General features: G+C 37.7%; 1 protein-coding gene across 1 annotated transcript; it reads left to right on the top strand.

Moving 5' to 3' along the window:
• Positions 1-764: 764 nt before the first annotated feature.
• Positions 765-21871, top strand: LOC306845199 (girdin-like). The gene is made up of 26 exons (XM_079377855.1): positions 765-1363; positions 1968-2068; positions 3630-3735; positions 5126-5195; positions 5900-5958; positions 7594-7677; positions 8037-8177; positions 8395-8561; positions 10224-10305; positions 10564-10722; positions 11093-11239; positions 11362-11503; positions 11718-12379; positions 12466-12593; positions 12718-12859; positions 13123-13275; positions 13518-13679; positions 14189-14466; positions 14608-14751; positions 15464-15650; positions 15859-16004; positions 17003-17095; positions 17202-17425; positions 18831-19010; positions 19449-19514; positions 20554-21871. The coding sequence occupies exons 1-26, from the start codon at positions 1304-1306 to the stop codon at positions 21228-21230; spliced, it is 4560 nt and encodes a 1519-aa protein (XP_079233981.1). The 5' UTR covers positions 765-1303; the 3' UTR covers positions 21231-21871.
• Positions 21872-21977: the final 106 nt, after the last annotated feature.

Here is a 21977-nt window from a genome sequence, read left to right as displayed (position 1 = left end):
CATTCATTATAATGCCTTAAAATACCCTTATAATGTATTATAAATATGGGATTTATAGAAAGTGTTACCAAAATTACAATGCCATGCAATTACATTACCTGCTTATGGTCTTCGGTATTATCAGGCACAGATATTGTCAGGCACATTACAGATTATAAATTGTGTGTGGTACTCAGAAAACGTTGTACAAAAAATCCACCAAGAAAATGCACTTTTCACAGCTTGTAATACGTTTTTACAAAACAAAACACTCATCTACAGCCCACTTGCAGCTGGCTCCGACCTCCGTTTGGACTTCTTGTTCTTAACTCTTCCGCAAGGTGGTGCCAAAGCCTTCCATTACATGTTTAGGGAGCTTGTCCTATTTTATATATATATATATATATATATATATATATATATATATATATATATATATATATATATATATATATATATATATTTTTTTTTTTTTTTTTTAATTGTTTTCTATATTATTAGATATTAATATCACAGACTAACTAGTCTTTTGCCCTTTTCCAGTTACACGAATAGCTCTGCCAGTACAGTGTAATGTAGTCCACCCCTCAGCAGAATGTGTGGAGGTGCTTGTTATTCTACTCATCCCTCATTGGTGACGATTTAAAGCACAGACCGGGACAGATTACACTCAATAAGCCTGTTATGATATTTTAACTGGTGATTGAGGGGGTTGACGGCTGTTGTTATGGTAACAGATTAAGGTCAGAGATGTACTAAACCACAACCACTGCTGTCCAGATCAGGCGGATGCTGTGGGACGGAAAATACATAAAAACCTACTAAAACTTTTTCAATTAGACTTTACGTCCTTTTGGGATATTTCCATTTGATGAAGGAAGCACGAGAATGCACTAAATGTTTCAAGTTTACATTTAGTTATTAAAATCCTGTGTTATTTGGGTTCTAATGGTTGGCGGTTTTACTTTAAAACTTCCCATGCACTAGTAAGTGAGGATGGATCTCCAGTAGTGAGCAGTGAGCACCCTGCAGGCTGCACTGATGTGTGAGCGGCACCGGAGGATGCTGCAGTCCTGATGGAACATTTAAAAGGCAACATTCTGCGTTTATTTTCAATCTAATAACAGATACCAGTTTGTTGACGAGGAACGAGCTACATGAATGTGAAATCTTGCATCGCTGTGAACGGAAGATTTGTCCCTTGTTCAGTGATGCAGCTAGATTTCCTCTTCTCAGCTGCATATGGAGAAGGGTAAACCACCAGTGCTGGATTTATATGGATTTAATGTGTTTCTTCCAATCTCTTTGATCGTGTAATATTAATATGGAGGGTGAGATTCCAGTCTTATTAGAGGAGTTCATGAGCAGCCCTCTTGTCACTTGGGTAAGTTGCTATTTTTCTGTTTGTTATGAGCAGATTCTGCAGAACATAGCTAACATTGTATCAGTGTGTCAGAATATATGAGCTAGCATAACAATTATCTCATTGGAAGATCAAGCTGTATGTACATATATACACACACACACACACACACATATACACACATATATGTGTTGTTGGGCAAAACAAAGATTTATCTAAAAAGCTTACTCCATTTACTGTTACCATGATTGGGGCATGTTGTCACAAGAAAGTATAAACTATATAATGGTGAGCATATTTATTTAGCCAAGACTTTAAAGTATGTCTCTACCACTGATCTCTTTATTAGAGTTCATAAATCTGCCACAAGAAATATTCACTCAAATGAAGTGTGGTGAACAGCCCAGACTTCACTGATAATTATATTTGTGCAGTTTCCTTAATGTAACTAATGAGTGTTTAAAAGTATGAATATTCCATGTAGTTTCTCAGTATGTCTCAGTCTCAGAAATGCCACAAAACTGCTTGTTTAATTAGAAAATTGTTGTCACACAAAGCGCATGTCACACTGCTGTCACTTCATGACATGTCTTTTTAATTTCCCATATATATCTGTGTTCCAAAGGTTAAGACATTTGGTCAACTAGGTGACAAAGAGGGGAACATGCTCTCTGAATACACTGAATTAGTGGATGGCATATTCTTGAACAAGGTCATGAATCAAATGTAAGTATCTATTTACACACAATTATATTATCCGAACACTCAACTCAATAGTAAGCGTTCTACCTAAATGTACAGTATTTGAGGTTTTTATTGATCTCATCAAAATTTTGGGACATATGTCATTGAAAAATTGGGATCAGTAAATTATAAATTTATTTGAAATAAAGTGTATTAAAAAGGCAGAATACTGTATAGACATCAGATCAGTTTCCAGTCCCCCCCAAAACATTAAGCAGCACAACTGTATTGAGTATTTATAATATTTTTTTCTTTTTCTCAACATCAAATCAGCAAATTAGAATAATCTCTGAAGTATCATGTGACACTGAAAACTGGCTGCTAAAAAATCTAAATGATCTAAAAAAAAAATCTAAAAATTTGCCATAACAGAAATAAATTACATTTAAAAATATATAAAACATTTTTTTTTAAATTGTAATAATATTTCACAATATTACTTTTTACTGTATTTCTTATCAAACAAAAGCAGACTTGGTGAGTATAAGAGATATACCAACCCCAAAGTTTTTTCACTGGTATGTACATCAAAGTAAACATTTGTTGCTCATTCAATTAGCTGTTGAGCCTAAATTATTCATCCAAAGCAATTGAACACTAGCTGAGTGCTTTGCTTAAGGGCATATTGTTGAAAGGGTTCTCTCAGTGACTTTTCAGTTCACAGGTTGTCTCTACATGTGATCAAATCTGTGTGCCCCCATTCCAGACCCCATACTGTGAAGTTACCACCACCCTTTGGTGTCGTTCACGTGTAATATCGAGCAGTGTTGTAGACAGCATGTGTTTCAGCTTTTAAATGACTCACTCCATGCAGGAGACCCAAAACACTGTATGCTTTGTCATGGTCATGAAGGAACACTTTGTAGTCGGTCCGTCAGACTGTTCGGCTGGACAGAATTTGGATGGGTGCATATGGGTGGGTTGTTTTTGCCCCAAATTCTATTTCCATCTCAGACAAAAATCCATAGCTGTATTTAAATGTTAAAACCCAACCATGCCTTTAGGCAACATGCATTTCGTTGTCATTTAAAGTATAGTTAATGGCCAAAACATGTATTTTCAAAAGCAAAATAATCTGTAAAGATGCTGAGGTAGTAAACCGTACAGTATCAAGCCGGCCACAGTAATCCCACAGATTCAGGGAGGCTGATGGATTAGAGCTTGATTGTAGACTGTTTTTGGATGGTGGCATGGACAGCATCCCAGACTGAAGTTTATCAAGGGACAGCAGCGTTTCAGGTCACTGTGTCAGGACTCAGACCTTGAGCTACTGAACTAGAAGAGTTAAAGTCTCAAGACTTGACCTGATCTGAATGTTGCTGCTTTTGCCTCTGTCTGTGTTTTAGTGCTGGCTAGTTGAGGAATGAAGTCATGTGGAAAAAAAAGGGAATGAATGAACGGATTGTGTTTTGTTGCTATTATTACTCGTGCCCCTTAGTCCAGGTTAATATACTAAACAGGTCTTCGGAAACAAGACGTCTCAGTTTCTTCTTGCTGAGTTGATTTTATATTGCAGGAATAAGTTCATGTCTTTTTTTCACAGAAATCCCAAAGGAACTGTTCAAGGTTTAAACAAAGTGAACAATGACGTCGGCCAGAGAGCGCAAAACCTGTCTGTTCTCATTTACCACATCAAATCATACTACCAGGTAAGGCACAGAGAATTAAATATCATAAATATAATAAGACTATATAGATATATATATATATATATATATAGTTCAATGTCAAGTTTCCTTTTTTACTATACTCGATTCTGCATATTCCCAAATGGAGGCCCTCTGGGTGGAAGGGCAGGATTCAAAGTCATACCCTAAAGTTCCTGCTGCTCACCCTGCATCCTGCACATCTGTCCGTGTGGAAATAGCCTCGCCACCAGACGTACAAGCTCCCCTCAAAGAGGCTGGCCTAGATATCAGTGCGCCAAGCCAACATCTGTGTAATCAGTAGCTAGGAAACAGCGATGGCCCGGAGCAAAGCTGGAAAATGACCCATTTTACATCCCATGAGACCTGTCTCTCATGGTGCCGGCTAAAGCGGTCAAACTAATGAAAGTACCCTAAAAAAAACAAACCAGCCAAATAATGGAATTATTTCCTGTTGCTTAATTTTCACAAGGGTTTTTAATTGGTGGAAATTATGGCTTTGTAAAACCCATGTGTTGCCATAAGTTCTCACATTCAAAGCAAAGCTGGGAAAATAAATGCACATACTTTTAAGTTAATGTAAAATAGTGTGACAGAGCTGTTTGTGCTCAGCATCTTGAATCTTCGGAATTGACTTTATCCTCCCTTGAGTTTTGTTAGCCTGAGGAAATTCAGATCGTCCAATCACTGATCTAGCTTATTCAGCCAAACTGAAAACGATTTTGCCCAAGAAGAATCGGCATTAGCGAATTCCCATACGGAAAAGTGACAGGCAAAGTAAGCCCACCCACATCCTTGTCGATGTGTGTTAGCATAACTTACATATTGAAAAACTCTGGACATTCTGGGACATCTGCCTTCCACAAGAAGACATTATTAAATAATGCTGTTTAATAATTAATAATACACATTGTCATGCTGATTTAAGCTGAAATGCTCTGTAATGAATGCTCTCTGGTTGTCTGGTTATGTGGCTTTTTAAGAAGGACTAATACATATTTTAGTGAGTGTAGTGTAATCTAACTTCTTGAATTACCTCTGCATTGGTCCTTTAATGTGTTTTTTTTTTTTTTTTGAAATTAATAAGATTGCAGATAACGGTGACCACAACATTCAAATTCATCTGAAGCACCACATCAAAGTTTAATAATTGTCTTGATTTAAACCATCCCCCAAGTTTCCTGAACTCTTTAAGACGTCTCTGAACAATTACCACAGTCCCTGGTCCTGCCTGTAATTTACTGCTTAAAACGGTTGAATGCAAAGAAACTGATGGCAGCTGGATCTGTTTTTGCTCTTTAATAAAACTCAGAGCTGCTGATATTTGGACAAGATTCTGCATATCTCCTCTCTCTTATCTCCTGTTTCTGATTTTGCATCCTATTTACTGTAGGAGACCTTGCATCAGCTGATTATGATGCCTCCTCCCAATGTTCTGCTGCTGGGCAGGAACCCGCTCTGTGGTACGTCAGCTCTTTAAAAAAAAAAAAAAAATTCAGAGAATGTGCACAATAGTTCTAGTCGCTTGAATATAATGTCGTGCACATGAACAATCTGTCAGGAGCTCTTACAGAAATCATAAAGCTGCTGTGTGTGATTTTTCATTTTACTTTCTCCTTTAAAATCCTTTCCTATCCATCCCAATACTTTCCTTTTCTTTGCAAAAATGTATACTTATATTTAGCATGGATGCCTTAAATTAATCAAAATTAACAGTTAAGACATTTATAATGTTATAAAAAAACTTATGTTTCAAATAAATGCTGTTCTTCTGAATTTTCTGTTCATGGTTTCCAAAAAAAAATAAAAATTAAGCAGCACTTTTTTCCAAACTGTTCAGCAATGCAGCACATTAGAATGATTTCTGAAGGATCATGCGACATTGAAGACTGGAGTAATGATGCTGAAAATTCAGCTTTGCATCACAGGAATAAATAATTGTTTTAATATATTCTAATACAAAACAGTTATTTTAAATTGTAATAATATTTCACAATATTACTGTTTTTACTGTATTTTTGATCAAATAAATGCAACCTTGGTGACCATAAGAAATCTCTTTTATAAACATCTTGGAGCGAACCAGACAACTGTGATTAAGCAGATTTAGAATCATTAGCATTCCATTGTAAAGCACTTATTTTGACAAATGACACCTTTTTTCTAGAGGAAGGTCTAGAAGAGATCAGGAAGTTGCTGCTACTGTTGCTTAGCTGTGCTGTGCAGGTAATATGTGTGCACTACATAGATTGTATTAAACTGAGCAGTTGACTATTCATTTAACTTTTAATTTTTTCATTGTACAACCTGAATTCCAGACATGTTGGGACGTTTTTTAAATTTGAATAAAATTAAAACTAAAAGACTTTCAAATCACATGAGCCAATAATTTATTCACAATAGAACATAGATAGCATAAATGTTGAAATGGATAAATTTTACACTTTTATCCACTAAATAAGCTCATTTCAAATTTGATGCCTGCTACAGGTCTCAAAAAAGTTGGCACGGGGACAACAATGGGCTGAAAAAGCAAGAAATTGGGAGAACATCTAGCAACTAATTAAGTTAATTGACATCAGGTCTGTAACATGATTAGCTATAAAAGGGATGTCTTAGAGAGGCAGAGTCTCTCAGAAGTAAAGATGGGCAGAGGCTCTCCAATCTGTGAAAGAGTATGTAAAAGGATTCTGGAATACTTTAAAAACATCGTTCCTCAATGTCAAATTGCAAAGGCTTTGCAAATTTCATCATCTACAGGCACAACATCATCAAAAGATTCAGAGAAACTGGATAAATCTCTGTGCGTAAGGGACAAGCCCGAAGACCTTTGTTGGATGCCCGTGGTTTTCGGGCCTCAGACGACACTGTATCACTCATCGGCATGATTCTGTCATTGACATTACTAAATGGGCCCAGGAATACTTCCAGAAACCACAGTCGGTAAATACAATCCGCCGTGCCATCTGCAGATGCCAACTAAAGCTCTATCATGCTAAAAGGAAGCCATATTTGAACATGTTCCAGAAACGCCGTCGTGTCCTGTGGGCCAAGGCTCTTTTAAAATGGACTGTTTCAAAGTTGAAAAGTATTTTATGGTCAGACGAGTCCAAATTTAACATTCTTGTTGGAAATCCCGGGCGCCGTGTCCGCCGGGCTAAAGAGGAGGGAGACCTTCCAGTGTGTTATCAGCGTTCAGTTTAAAAGCCAGCATGTCTGATGGTATGGGGGTGCATAAGTGCATATGGTATGGGCAGCTTGCATGTTTGCTTGAATGCTGAAAGGTATATAAAGGTTTATGCAACATATGCTCACTTCCAGACGACGTATATTTCAGCAGGACAATGCAAACCCACATACTGCAGCTATTACAACAGCATGGCTTCATAGTAGAAGAGTCTGGGTGCTGTATTGGCCTGCCTGCAGTCCAGATCTTTCACCTATAGAGAACATTTGGTGCACCATTAAACGAAAAATATGTCAAAGACGACCACAAACTCTTCAGCTGCTGGAAACCTATATCAGGCAAGAATGGGACCAAATTCCAACACCAAAAACTCCAGAAACTCATAACCTTGATGCCAAGACATCTTCAAACTGTTTTGAAATGAAGAGGAGATGCTACACCATGGTAAACATGCCCCCGTCCCAACTATTTTGAGACCTGTAGCAGGCATCAAATTTGAAAGGAGCTAATTTTGTGCATAAAATTTAAAAATTTCTCAGTTTAAACATGTGATTTGAAATACTTTTAGTTTTCATTTTATTCAAATTTAAAAAACGTTTCCGTACATTTTCATCAAACTGAAGCAGTGCCACTTCTAGTATGTAGACCTAAAACTGTCTGTTGCTGTTTTACAGTGTGAAAGAAAAGAGGAGTATATCGAGAAGATACAAAGTCTTGATTTTGAAACAAAAGCAGCAATCGCAGGTCATATCCAAGAGGTACTGGGATAGACTACAATAGACATAATTGCTTGGCAAATATGGCACATATGGCTGATTACCTGTATAGTCATGTAGTAATTATATTTGATTGGACTTCTCAGGGAGAACTGATTAAAATCATGTCTGCCTGAAAGAAGCCACCTACAGGCATAATGAGTGTCTTAATAACTTAACAAGATAATACATCAGAAACCCTTTTGTTTGCAGATTGTCAGCAGCATGTAACTTCTATTATCTATTATGTACTTTCTTGCCAGGAGGTGCTTTGAATTAAGTAGTAGATAGATAACACAAAATGTTGTACATTTTTATAAAGCTATACAAAATGCTGATTGAGACAAGTTTTTTCACTCCAGGTGACTCATTGTCAAGAGAACGTGTTTGATCTGCATTGGTTGGAGATGGAGGGTCTATGTCCAGAGGAATGGGAAAATCTCTGCAGAAGTTTGAGCATCAACCTCAAAATGTTAGTGGACCAGCGAGACCGGCAATTTGAGGTATCTTCAAATGTCATTTAGAAATGACAAAATCTATTACCTTCCCCACTTTTCTAGGAGATGATCATTCAGTTTCAAAAAGGTTTATTGTGCTTGGCTGCAGTATGAAGGAAAATAAATATTTGCCGGTGTATAAAATGATAAGCAGCCAATGCATTTAGTTGGCTAACTAATTGATTCTCTTGTCTGACCCCTCTCACTCTTTCTCTGCTGGTAGACCATCGTGGAGCTGATGCAGGGGAAAGAGACGATAAAGTCTGTAGTGTTTGGTGATGACTCCTCCCTCACAGAGTCCACCAGCAGCCGGCTCCCTTTATCCCAGCAGCATCTGGCACTAGAGCTGACGGATGCTAAAGCCAAGATCAAACGCCTCAGACAGGAGCTGTGAGCAAATGCACACACACTAAAATGATCTACACATGCACAGATATGATGAAAGATCAAACTGTTTATGTGGGTATATGATTGCAATCAATTCAGCAAGCAGAAAATCATGGTTCATGACTGTGACTTCCTGTTTCAATAGGAAATATGTCAACACAGGAAAGAAAACTGCACTTATCAAGACATTTCCTCGGATCTATAACTGTTAGTGATAGACAATATATTGGCCGCCATATCTGTATTCGTCAACATTCATGATATTTAATTTTTAATTTTTAAATTAATATTGAATGCTTGTAATATTGGTTTCCAGTGTCCAAAATAATATTTATCATATAACTTCAACATTCTATATGCAATTAATAATCACTTGCACTACACCAGACTTCAAATAAAATGTAATCTTGTATATTATCTTATTTTTTATTGATTTATGTGATAATAAATAAAGCTTCATTAATTAATCTGTAATAGCTGGTTTTGTGGTTACGGTAAAAGGAAGCTTGCCCCAGATTAAATAGACCCTCGCACAGTGCAGGGTCCGTCCTTATTCTGCTGACCCACTTTGATCCTCTTAGTGTAATGCTACAGACAGTCAACCCCCCTCGTTTCCACCCATCCAGCCTTCTATCCATCAATTTTTTTTCCATCCATCCACAAACCCACTGTACAATACTGCTCACACTGCTGCATAACTTCTATTTTGGAGTATATTCTCGAGCAGCAATTGTGTGTTAATGTCTGAACAAAAACAGCACAGCTTTCTCAATGTTTTAAAGTGAATATGTGATGTTTCAATAATCATTTATGGGAAGTAGACTTCAGTTTAGTCAAAAGTCAGTTTCATTTGGGGATAAATCATCATTTGTAGTGAAAATTCTAGGCACACTGAGCCATGAAATAACTGAGTTTGGAAATATTTTTTAGGTGATTATACTAACTTTCTGGTGTACCTTTCCAGTAACATAAAATATTAATTTAATTAAAACATTATTTAATATTTCTAAATATGATATATACTGATGTGATCTGTGATGTGAAAAATGCAATATTGACATAATCTCACATAAACACAGAGCACTATGCAGAAAACAGATCACAATGATTTTAAAATAATTCTCTTTCTTATTTTTGTGTAGTTAATAAAAGTACATATGCACTTAAAAAAATGTATAGCTTGAGATATAGTTTGTCTCTCAATGTCTGTGTAATGTATGGGCCATGCAAGTGCATGTGCAATGCTCTTATTATTATATTAATGAACCAGTATCTATGAGGGCTATAATTTCTAGGGAAAATGCAAATGTATTTTCTATATTACACTGTGCTGTTTTTTCATGTCAAAGTTTCTTTGGATTTCTTAAAGTAGCATGTTCGGTTCATCAATATTTTTTTTTATTTTTGTGTATCTGTAGGTCAAACATACGTCAAACACTGTGCCTCTTATTTGGCTTGTGTGTGCTTATAGTAGTTGTGCATTTGTGTACACACTTGCATTGGTTATGTTTGCATGTACTTAAGCTTATGTGCACACATATTTAGGTGTGCGGTTTTGTACTTGTTCTTCTCTGATTAAGTGATTGCATGTTAATCACTCCTCTGAACCTGTGCGAGTATTGAATCTTTAAATCTTCCAAACATTTGTTTCCTGTGTCACAACAGAGAGGAGAAAAGTGAACAGCTCTTAGACTGCAGGCAGGACCTAGACAGTGTGGAGGCGGAGCTTAAAAGACTTCAGCAAGAGGTACTAAAAAGAACATGTTTTAATATGTCTGATCCAAAGCTCCAACAATGAACTTTCACTTTTGTCGCAATTTATATTTTGAATAATACATGCTCATGGTTTTATGTTATAGACATGACAACTTCAGAACTTTAACTTTCAAAATATAAAGTAATGTACAGTTCAGTTGTGCTATATTTATTGATAAATGGCTATGGTTGTTATTTTAAGGTTTGATTTTTTTTTCTTTCTATCCCATCTACTTTTGTCCGTGATCAGAACATGCAGCTGTTAACAGATGCACGAGCAGCTAGGATGTACCGTGATGAGCTGGATGCAATGAAAGAAAGAGCCATCAGAGCAGACAAACTGGAGAATGAAGTGGCTCGCTACCAAGATAAACTTCACAACATGAACTTTTATAAAGTCAAACTGGAGGTGTGTGTACTGTATACCATTCAGAAGTTTGGGGTTGGTAAGATTTTTTTTTTTTTGTCTGATCAAAAACTGTGAAAACAGTAATACTGTGAAATATTACAATTTAAAATAAAATAATGATGTAAAAATTAAAAATTATTTATTCCTGTGATAGCAAAGCAAAGCATGATCCTTCAGTAATCATTCTAATATGCTGATTTGGTGCTTAAAAAATAGAATTATGTGAAAAATCAGAATTATGTGATGAATATAAAGTTCTAAAAAGAGCATTTATTTAACATTTTACTGATAAAATCTTACTGTCCCCAAGCTTCTAGTGTATGTGTATGAGTGAGAAATCTCACCTTAACTTTCTTTTTGCCGTTGACAGGAGCTGAAGGAGGATAATCAGGTGTTGATGGAAAGTAAGGCCATGCTGGAGGAAGAGCTACAGAGTGTCAAAGCACGATCTGACAAACTGCACCATCTGGAGAAACACAACCTCCTATTAGAATCAAAACTTCATGACATGGAAGAGGTGAAGAAGAAGAAATGATAACCGTGCAAAAGATCTACCACAATATTACTATATACCTTTTTCTGTTATTGCCATTCCAAATTGTTTTTATCTGCTTTGCTCGGTTGTCTAATGTGTTTTAGGAAAGAACTGTGGACAGAAGACGAATAGAGGAGCTGCTGGAAAGGAACGTCATCCTGGAGCTCTCTCAGAAAAGGAGTATGGAAGAATCACAACGTTTGGGCTGGGAGCTAGAACTTGCCAAGAACCCCCAACAGAATTCAGGTATACTAGCACTGCCAATTTGGCAAGGCATCTTAAAAATGTGATGCTTGTGGACCACAGTGCAATTAAAGACCCTACATTACTCCAAACCTTACTTTGAAACCAAAATCTTGCTATTACATAGAAGCATACGATAGCTTGCAAACCCCCTCCCCCCAAAAAAAACCCTGAGAATAAATTAAAAAAACTGTAATAAACCTAAAATGTGTTGTAGAGCTGAAGTCTTTGGGCCAAGAGGTAACTGAAAAGACGTGTAGCAGGTTGCTGAAACTGGAGAAAGAGAACCAGAGGTTGTTGAAGACCCTGGAAGAACTTCAAGGAACCAGTTGTCCATTGGATGTTGAGGAAAATGGCCAGACAGATGTAGTGGACTGTAAGACTCACAAATCTACTCCAGCATTTGCCAACATGCATTATGGCCAAATTATCACACCGACTCAGAAGACCAGCAATCATTCCCTTGACACAGAACATTTGTATACATCCTTGGAAAATACTAATGGCAATCTTCTTGAAGTAGAGCTCCATGAATTGGAGGCTGAAAACCAGAGTCCTCAATTTAATTTCAACCAAAACCAAGGACAAGTAGATATGGAAAACCAAGGTCTAGTGCATGAGAATGGACATCTGGAGCACGATCGGAGTTGTCTGGAGAAGGAGAATCGGAGATTGCGGCAGCAAGTGAAGATCCAGGAGGCCTCATTGGATAGTAACAACCTGAAGTTGGTGGTTCTTGAGAAGGAGAACCGTACTCTGGTTAAAAAGACTAACTATCTTAGTGAATCCTGTGCTAAGATCAAAGAGCATGAAAAGGAAAACCAGGAGCTGATTCAACAGGCTGGAGTGGACAAGAGGATGTTGATGACATTAAGAGAGGTTACCACTACAGCGAATGCTTTGTAGATTATTACATTTTCTCAGTATTCTCTTATTTTTCTCAAATTTACTGTTTTGCGCTCCAGGAGCTGCTGGACCAGAGGTTGAAATTGCAACAGAAAGAATCTGATCTTGAGAAATTGGCTTATGAACTAGAGAGGATGAGGTTAAACCAGGAGATGCGAATGGGAGATCACGAGGCTGTAGACCAGAGGTATGCAGACATTTACTTATATATTCAGCGAAGCCCAAGGTGATGCTTTTAAATGTCAGATACCTTAGAAATGACGAATGACCACCATTGTCTTTGTCTCCATCACTTTCTCTCCCACTCTCAGTCAGTGTAAGCAGTTGGAGTCAGAGCTGGAGTCTTCTCTAATGAAATCCCTAAAGATTAAAAAAGAGAGAATGGCTGGCCTTGAGGCCCGTGTGCAAGAATCGGCCAAGATAAACCAGCAACTACGACAGGATCTTAAAACTGTGAGTTGAAGCCAAGTCCAAATCAAGATAGTTTATTTGGTAGCCATCCTTGAATGGGGAAAGACCAAAACAGTTTACCAAACAAAACAAATATTTTAAAACCAGAAAAAATCTGACCAAAATTGTCTCTTAATTCAGGCTAAAAAGTGATTTTTTTTTTTTTGTAGCTTGGTCCAGATAATGCACATGAGAGCCAAGCCAAGGTTTTTTTCATTTTTATCCAAAGCAACTTTGGATTCAACATATATATGATTTTTTTGCAGGTCAAACAGAACTATGAGGCATTGCTTCAGAGGGATGAGGAGGAAAAGGCAGGACAATGTTCTCCACCAGAGAGGACATGGCACAGAGAGAGTCAGGAGGCCACGTGGGCATTGCTTAAGCTCAAAGATCGACTCATTGAGGTGGAGAGAAATGTGAGTCTCATGAAGGAGCCAGCGTCCACAATCTGTTTAAAAACTTAAGGGAGGATTTTAGCATGAAATAATGTTCATACCTGCTAAGCATCTTCATAATTTTAGCGCATTCAAGATATACATTTTTTGTCAGTACTTGTACGTTTGGGAATCAAACCCACAGCATTGGTGTTGTAAGCATCATGCTGTACTAATTAAGCTACAGAAATTTGTCATATCTGCCTTTGGTTTTTGTTGTGCAGAATGCAACTTTGCAGGCTGAGAAACAATCATTGCAAACACAACTGCAGACATTGCAGATGCAGTCAGATGGGCTGCAGGCACAAATAATCGCGTTACAACAGCAGACAGCTTCGTTGCAGGAGAGCAACACAGCACTGCAGACACACAATGCACAACTGCAGGTAAGTCACATTAAACCAAATGCTATTGCCTTAAATGCATTGCACATATAGCTATTATAAAATATGATAAAAGTTGCATATACACTACCATTCAAAAGTTTGGGTGTGGTTAGAGAAAGTCACTTAGGTTCACTAATGCTGCATTTATTTGATCAAAAATACAGCGGAAGACTAGTATCATTAAATGACTGTTTTCTATTTTAATATATTTTAAAATGTAAGTTATCCCTGTGCATTTTCAGCGGCTGTTATTCCAATTTTTGGTGTCATATGATCCCTCAAAGACAACTAAAATTATTTATTATTATCTTATTATTTGTGGAAATCATGCTAAATTTAGTTTTTAGCATTCGTTGATAAATAAAAAATTAAAAAGAACAGCAGTCATTTGAAAAAGATAACTTTTATTCCATTTTAAATGTCTTTACTTTCACTTTTGATCAATTTAATGCTGGGTTAAATAAAAGTATTAATTTCTTTCTTTCTATTAAATCCTCATTTTCTATTAGGTTGAGAAGTCCACTGTAACTTCCCAGAATTCCTCTCTGATGGCCCATAATGCACAGCTACAGCGGGAACGGCAGAGTTCGGAGGCTGAGAGGGAGGGCGCGATACGGGAGAGAGAAGATCTGCGCACAGTTAATGAACTTCTTCTCCGGGACCACGAGAGACTGAGTGTCCTGCATGAGAGACAGGCAGCAGAGTTGGAGGTGCTCTCTCATAGGTACTCCACGATGGAGAACAGCCACCGAACCCTGGAGATAGAGCACAGATCACTGGAGGACAGGTTAGTACACACAACATAAGATGTCTTTACAATGACAGGTTAAGATGCTAATTTGAAGTTCTGTGTAAAGATATAATGCTATATTCAGCTTTTGACAAGTAACATTAAACTATGACGCTGTTTATGTCTGTCTGACTCCAGGTATAACACACTACTTCAGCAGTGCGCTCAGCTGGAGGGGTTAGAGAAGGCTCTCAGAGAAGAACAGAAGAAAATGCAGAATGAGATATGCACAAACAGGAACACAACAGCAGAGTGCCAAAGGCTCAGAGACGAGAAAGATTGGTTAGTGTTGTGTGTGTGTGTGCGTGTGTTCATATACTGTACTGTATGTGTGTGACTGTGCTTTCATGCTTTGTTTGTTCCCTTGGTGTACACTAAGTTCAGAAAATAGCTGTCACATTGAACATTATGTCTCTATGTTGTGTTATGGTAATTTTGACCCAGAGAGGATTTCCATCAGACAAAAACTTACTGACTTTGCTTACACAGGTTAAAAAGGCTATTTTTTCCCAGCTTGCTTCATTTGTGGTGTTCCTGGTCAAAAATTGCTTGTTTTCTTTCAATTAGCACAGGTTTTGTATTTCTTTTGAGAACTGATTGATTCTCATTGATCTGAGCTTATGCACATTAGTATTTGAGTGAACATTGACATAATTATCCACAAATAATGATTTTGTTTTTCACTCAAAAACAGGTGCATAAGCTCAGTTAATTGAGACCTATGATCAATCAGTTACAAGAAGAAATACAAAACCTGTACTGATTGAAAGAAAACAAGATGACAAAAAGATTGAATCCAAGATTTGGTGACAATGTAGCATAATGAGATATATTTTCTGCACAGTGTGTACAAATGGTAAACATAATATTTTAGAGCTAGTGTTGATCTACAGTAATAAAATTACCTAAATATATAAATATTATATTACATATGAATAGAGAATTAGATTATTTGATTAACCGCACAAAACATTGTGCTTTATCCTCCACCCAGGCTGAATCAAACCTACCAGAAGCTGTTGGCAGAGAATGAGGAACTTCATGTTGAGCACAAGAGCATAAAGAGCCAGTTGAACTCCTGCAAACTGGAGCAGACACAGCTAGAGTCAGAGCTGTCCAAACTCAAGGAGCTGAACCAGCAGCTGGAAATCACCAGCATTAAACTGACCAACCAGTGTGAGGTGCGTAGCAGTTCTCTCAATCAGAGCAGAATGTTCTTGGAAGATTTTACTTCCATCTTTTACACACCTGCAGATCATGTCATCATCCATGCTGGTTTATGCTGGCAGCAACTGGACAAAGTCTTGCCATTGTTGCATTTCAAACAAAACTACTGATTTAAATACTGTAAGTTCATGATGAATCACCTTCTTTTGTGCTTCTGTTCAGTTGCTGACCCAGCTGAAGGCGAATGTGGAGGAAGAGAACCGACACTTGCTGGACCAGATCCAGAGCCTGATGCTGCAGAACCGAACCCTGCTAGATCAGACCATGGAGAGCAAGGACTTGTTCCATGTGGAGCAGAGACAATATATGTGAGAGACATTTGTTTCGTCTATGCAGCATAGAAATCAGTTAAAGACAGCTTATTAATATTCTGAAAAATATTAAAGCAGTGGTTCTCACATTAGGATTTATTACCAAAGCTATTTATGCATAGTTAGGATAACACAACAAATAAATTATTAAAGGGGAGACAAAACAACTCCTATATCTTAAGTTGTTGACATCAATGACTGTGCGTCCAGACTTAGAATTTTAGCACAAATTTAAGGTTGAAGCCAATCAAATTACGCAGATGCTAACATGGACAGGTTCTTCGACATTCCCTTATCCTCGACAACCATAAACAAAACTATGCAAGGTCAAAAAACATAACCCAGACGACAATAAATATGGGTTGACTTGCAGATAAACGTGGGGTGTGCAGACCACTATTTGTTTTGTGCAGTGAATTAACAAGAGCGTGAACTTTTTTAGAGCATGATGTTTTTGTATAATAAGGAACATAACTGAATGCATAATCTGAGAAATTAAGAAAAAAGCAGTGTCTCTTAGCTAATGAACTGGGGCTTCAAGATGACTTAAAATGATGCAAAACAAGCATTAATATAAGCTAAAACAACTTTAAATCAAGATGGTCCCCCCTTTAACAAACTTTTTTTGTCTTTGAAGAATCAGTATAGTTAACTAAAACTAAAACCATAAAAAACCTTGCTACATGAAATAAAATAAACTTTAAATGAAATTAAATATTAAAAAAAGTTAACTTATTTTCAGCTAGTTGCCAAGCCAGAATAGCTAAAATTAAAACTTAAATAAAAATGTATAAAAACTATATAGATATTTAACTATATTTAACTGCTTTACAATATTTTATTGGGTAGAAAATGCAAGTAAAATATCTGTAAAAAGTAAATCACAATCAACTGGAAAATTCATGTTGTGGACAACGGAGGTCAAAAAGATTGAAAACGTTTGATGGCACATTATGGCTTGTATGCACTAGACCAACTGTAATGTTTTTTGACAGAGACAAACTGAATGAACTCAGAAGGCAGAAGGAAAAGCTGGAAGAGAAAATCATGGATCAGTACAAGTTCTATGACCCATCACCACCACGCAGGTACAATCTCATGATGTGATGTTACCAGAGGTTTTTTGCATAAAAAAAATCAAGATCAAATGTTCATTTTTTGCGTTTCCTGTCCACAAACACTTAATCAATGCAGACGGGGCAACTGGATAACGCTGAAGATGAGGAAGTTGATGAAGACGAGGACTCGTGATCAGGAGCATGTTCATTCCTCAACTACCCAGCTCCGCTCCGAGTCATGTGAGGGTCTGGATGACCTGCGTTGCAACGACAACGGCTCCTCTATGGGTTCCCAGGGCTCTGAGGAATCTGCTTCCAACTCCCTTAATGGTGACAACGTGTCCCCTAAGAGGAGCAGCAGTGAGTATAACCTCAGTTACATGAAACTGTCACAGTCCAGCCATTCCAGCCAGGAACATCTAGAAACAAGCCACTCAGTCAGCAGCAAACCCTTCATCCCAACATCCCAAGGTCAGGAGAAGGAGAACGGAACAATTTGTGTCAGACGACTGACGTGGGGTAGCCTAGCAAAGCATAGCTACCATAGTAAATCACCTCACAAATCACCTCTGCGGATTAGAAAACTTCTCAAATTCTGCCCTAAGCAAACCTGCCACAGAAAACTTAAAGAAGAGTTCAGTTCTTCCAAATAAACAGTTATTTGACCTGTGTTTCCTGATTTATGTGAAGTCTGTGAGTCTATCATCTTTTTTGGTCCTCCATTGTTTTCCACACGATATTTCGGTAACACTTTATTTTAAGGTGTCCTTCTTGCTACACATTACATGTACTTACTATTATAATAACAATAAATTATGCATAATTACATGCAACTAACCCTAAGACAAACCCTAATCCTAACCTTATAGTAAGTACATGTAGTTAATTAATATTGCTTAGTACTTAAATGTATAATTACACTCTAACAAGGACACCTTAAAAAGTTTAACAAATATTTCTTATGTTTTTAAAGGGGTCGTATCATGAGGAATCAAATGTTGCTTAAGATAAAAGAGCTCTATGAAAACATACAATACTTTAATTTTCAGAACTCAGAACTCTGATATCAGAAATTCAGTCAAACATTGCAAGTCAACGGGGTTTAAAGCAAAAACAAAAAAAACTAATCATATTTAATATATATATATATTTTTTTTTCAATGAAATGGCCTCTTTAAAACAAGAAATACTTGTGTCATAAAATCATAGAATTTAGCAAAATATCTTAACATTCAAAGTAGGTAGCAAACAAGATGAGTGATGTCTGTGGTTGTTTTGTGATTTTTCATGTTCTTTCCTTCAAAAGAATTTCCTTCTTTCACTATGACTACGTTCACAAACGTTTTTATTGTCATGTTTTTCCTCCCTCGTTTCCTGTCTTCATCTTTTCCATTGTGGTGATCAAGCCAGCACCCTGAAAATGTTTCATGTTAAGCGTAACAAACCAAAGGATAAAGACAAAGTCAAGTCTCTCTTCCGCCGATCTCTGTGTAAGACCTCACATCCTGCCCTTCCTGTAACAGCTGTGCCTTCACTTTCATTGCTTTTTATTTGAATACATGATAAGATTAATAATCATCAGCCGTTAGAGCTTAAATATGAGCAAAACTGTTTTTATCATTTTAGAAGTAAATCAATGCCTTTTATTCTTCAGTGAAGAGAAAGTGATAATGCTTGAACTCCCTCAAGACAAATGCTGCCTCGCCTTTGAGCCCCACAGACCTCATCTCATGTCATCTTCATCTCTTGTCATGTTCCATCTCAGCCATGAATGACCTGCTGCAGTCAGAAGGATGTTTGGATGAGGACTCTGGGAAGCAGGAAGATCAGGCAGAAGAGCAAATAATGCAGCACACCATTGCCATTTCAAAAAAACAGTCCACATCATCATCATCATTTCATCACTACTCTTCCATAGACAATCATACAATAATCTGTAATCAAGGTACTAAGTCAAAATGCACGTTCATCTGTTCTAGTACTACCAACAAGCAGCATGGTAAAAAAAAAAACATCCAAAGCACCATAGAAACATGCCAAAAGCCATTCTTAACACCTTAGTAGCTGCAAACAAACATTTTGACAGCCCAAAACACTATAGCAACTATAAATCTACATACTGTATGATAAAAACCACTCAGAACACTTTTGCAACTGCATTCCAACACCTTGGCAACCACAAAGAAACATTCTGCCAACCAATAACTTTGTATTGTGGCCAACTTTTCCATGGGCAAGCACCATTTCACCGCTTTGGTGCTTCGCTGCTTTGCAAAATAAAAGTCTTATTAGTAATTATTCACCTTTGATACATCTGTTTTAAAGAGTAACTGGATTACAGTGTAGAGTACCTAACTGCCCGTTTACACATTTTTCAATTCAGGTAAAGATTTTCAAGGAGACACAATTCCACCAAGGCTTGCAAATGGCACTGAAGGCCAAGATCATGGTAAGAATTTGTTGGTAGACTACACTTTCAAAGTGATGCATGATCCTGTTGAACTTGAAGGAGAATTTCACTTCTAAAATGAAAATTTGCTGATAATTTAGTCACCCCCATGTCATCCAAGATATTCATGTCTTTCTTTCTTCAGTCGCAAAGAAATTAAGTTTTTTGACTAAAACAAACTTTAACTGAGACCAATGGGTTGACGGTCTAAATTGCAGTTTCAATGCAGCTTCAAAGGGCTCTACATGATCCCAGGTGAGTAATAAGGGTCTTATTTTGCAAAATGATAAGTAATTTTCTTTAAAAAATAAAAACGTATATACTTTTTAACCACAAATGCTCATATTGTACTTGCTCTGCGATGCGCAGGTGCATTTTCACGCATTGCGTGATCAAAATCTAATTTTCTCCTCCAACTTCAAAATTGTCCGACATTGTCGTTTAACCTTTTTTTGTCAAGGGCGTATGATTTTCTTTGCTCGTTCCTTTTGGTACTTCCACCTACGGCATGCGTACATGATTACATAATGAGTGAGGTCGAGCTAGGGCAAGACAAGCGTTTGGGATATTTTTCTTAGAAAATGACAGATCGTTTTGCCCTTATTCCTTGGCTGGGAGTGTGTAGAGCATTGGTCTCAAACTCAATTTCTGGAGGGCCACAGCTCTGCACAGTTTAGCGCCAACCAGCTCCAAATCACACCTGCTTGTAAGTTTCTAGTGATCCTGAAGATCTTGATTATCTGGATCAGGTGTGTTTGATTAGGGTTGGAGCTAAACTGTGCAGAGCTGTGGCCCTCCAGGAATTGAGTTTGAGACCAATTGTGTAGAGCCCTTTGAAGCTGCACTGACACTGCAGTTTGGACCTTCAACCCATTGGCCGCCATACAAGTCTACTGTATAGAGAAAAATGTTTTCCTTTTTGACTGAAGAAAGAAAGACTTGGATCTTGGATGACATGGGGGTGAGTAAATTGTCAGGAAGTTTTCATTCTGGAAGTGAACTTCTCCTTTAAACTTCCTCTAATTGACATTTTCACTAGGCCTGAATGGTAAATCGAGTCGTGCCCGAAGTGCGAGCAGTGGTGAGTTCAGCATAAGCCTGGAGAATGAGGCCTGGTCCAGAGATAGCAGCCCCCTTCCGGATCCACTCTCGTCCAGCCGGCAACGATTCAGTGACTCCCCTTCCCCAGCTCGACCCAACCATGAGGATCTCAGGCAGGGCTACAGCTCCTCAGGGAGTGGAGTACGCAGAACCAGCAGTGGGAGATCCGCTGGAGAACGTTCAGCCCAAAAGCTGGGCAAAGCAAGCATTGGATTGTATAAAACTCAGAGTGTGCAAAGTACAGGGTCTGAATCTAAACCTGCTCTTGAGACGCAGGGGAAGTCGTCCTCCGTATCGGGGTGTTTGAACTGCTTTGCCACACCAATGCGAAGCCCTAAAACAAGCCAGGTTCTGTCCACTCTGCCCCGCGCCAGCTGTGTCATCTCAACATCAGAGGGCAACAATCGACGTGCCAGTGTCCACAGCACTATGTCAGTGAAGTCAGCGGGATCGGTGTCAAGTAAGAAGGGTGCTGCTGAACCTCAGCCTGACCCCAGTGATGAGGTTTCAAAAGAAAGCCCTGTCTTGGAAGAGGAAGACAACAAACAAGAACAGCATTTTGATTCACCATTCACCATCGATTCGGTCTTCACAAACACAATTTTCAGTGAGTAAAGTGGAAATGATACTGGTTATAAAAGTTTCTATGTAAACCCCTTTGCTGAAATCATACCAGAATCATATAAATACTAGCATCTGACCATGTGAAAGGCAACTATGCACTATGATTATGCCATCTCTGAGGTGAATTCAGGCATAATGAGTCAGGAAGCCAATAAACAATCCTCGTCCTTGAACAATCCTCAACTACGGTCCTTAAATGTATATTTTTCCCCTATCACTCCATATTTTGTCTCCAAATCTTTTTTTGTTTGCATTTTAACTGAGGTAACTGATCCCATGTTTTGTTTTGTTTTTTTCAAATGACATGCATGAAGGTTAAATCTAAAAAATGAAAATACAAGTGTCCCTCTGAGCATGTAGCATCAAAACTGCTGTGGTTCATTTGTTCTGGTTACAGTCATTTTCCTTTTTTGCAGTATTTTTAGCTGAAATGCACCTTGTGTTTGTTAAAAACCAGTGAATATCTCAGAGTACCTGTGTATCTTGCTTAAGTTTAATCATGTTTTCCTTCTAATTAAATAAAACCTGCTAGTTTGTTTGTTGTGCTGGTTTGTGCTCATGTTTCCTATTTGTAAGCAGGTTTGGAATATAAATAAAAAGGCTGATTTTTGATTAATAATAAAGCCTCACTATACACAATGTGTTTTTTGATGACTTTGGTGGCTCGGTAAGTTGAAATTTTCATCCATTGAAATGTCAGGACGTTTTCTGACATATAGGAGAAATTTGAATTAATTT

Source organism: Barbus barbus (genome assembly GCF_936440315.1).
Source record: "Barbus barbus genome assembly, chromosome: 25".
Classification (NCBI taxonomy): Eukaryota; Metazoa; Chordata; class Actinopteri; order Cypriniformes; family Cyprinidae; genus Barbus; species Barbus barbus.
Note: the sequence above shows the minus strand (reverse complement) of the source record. Positions and strands in the feature narration are given on the sequence as shown.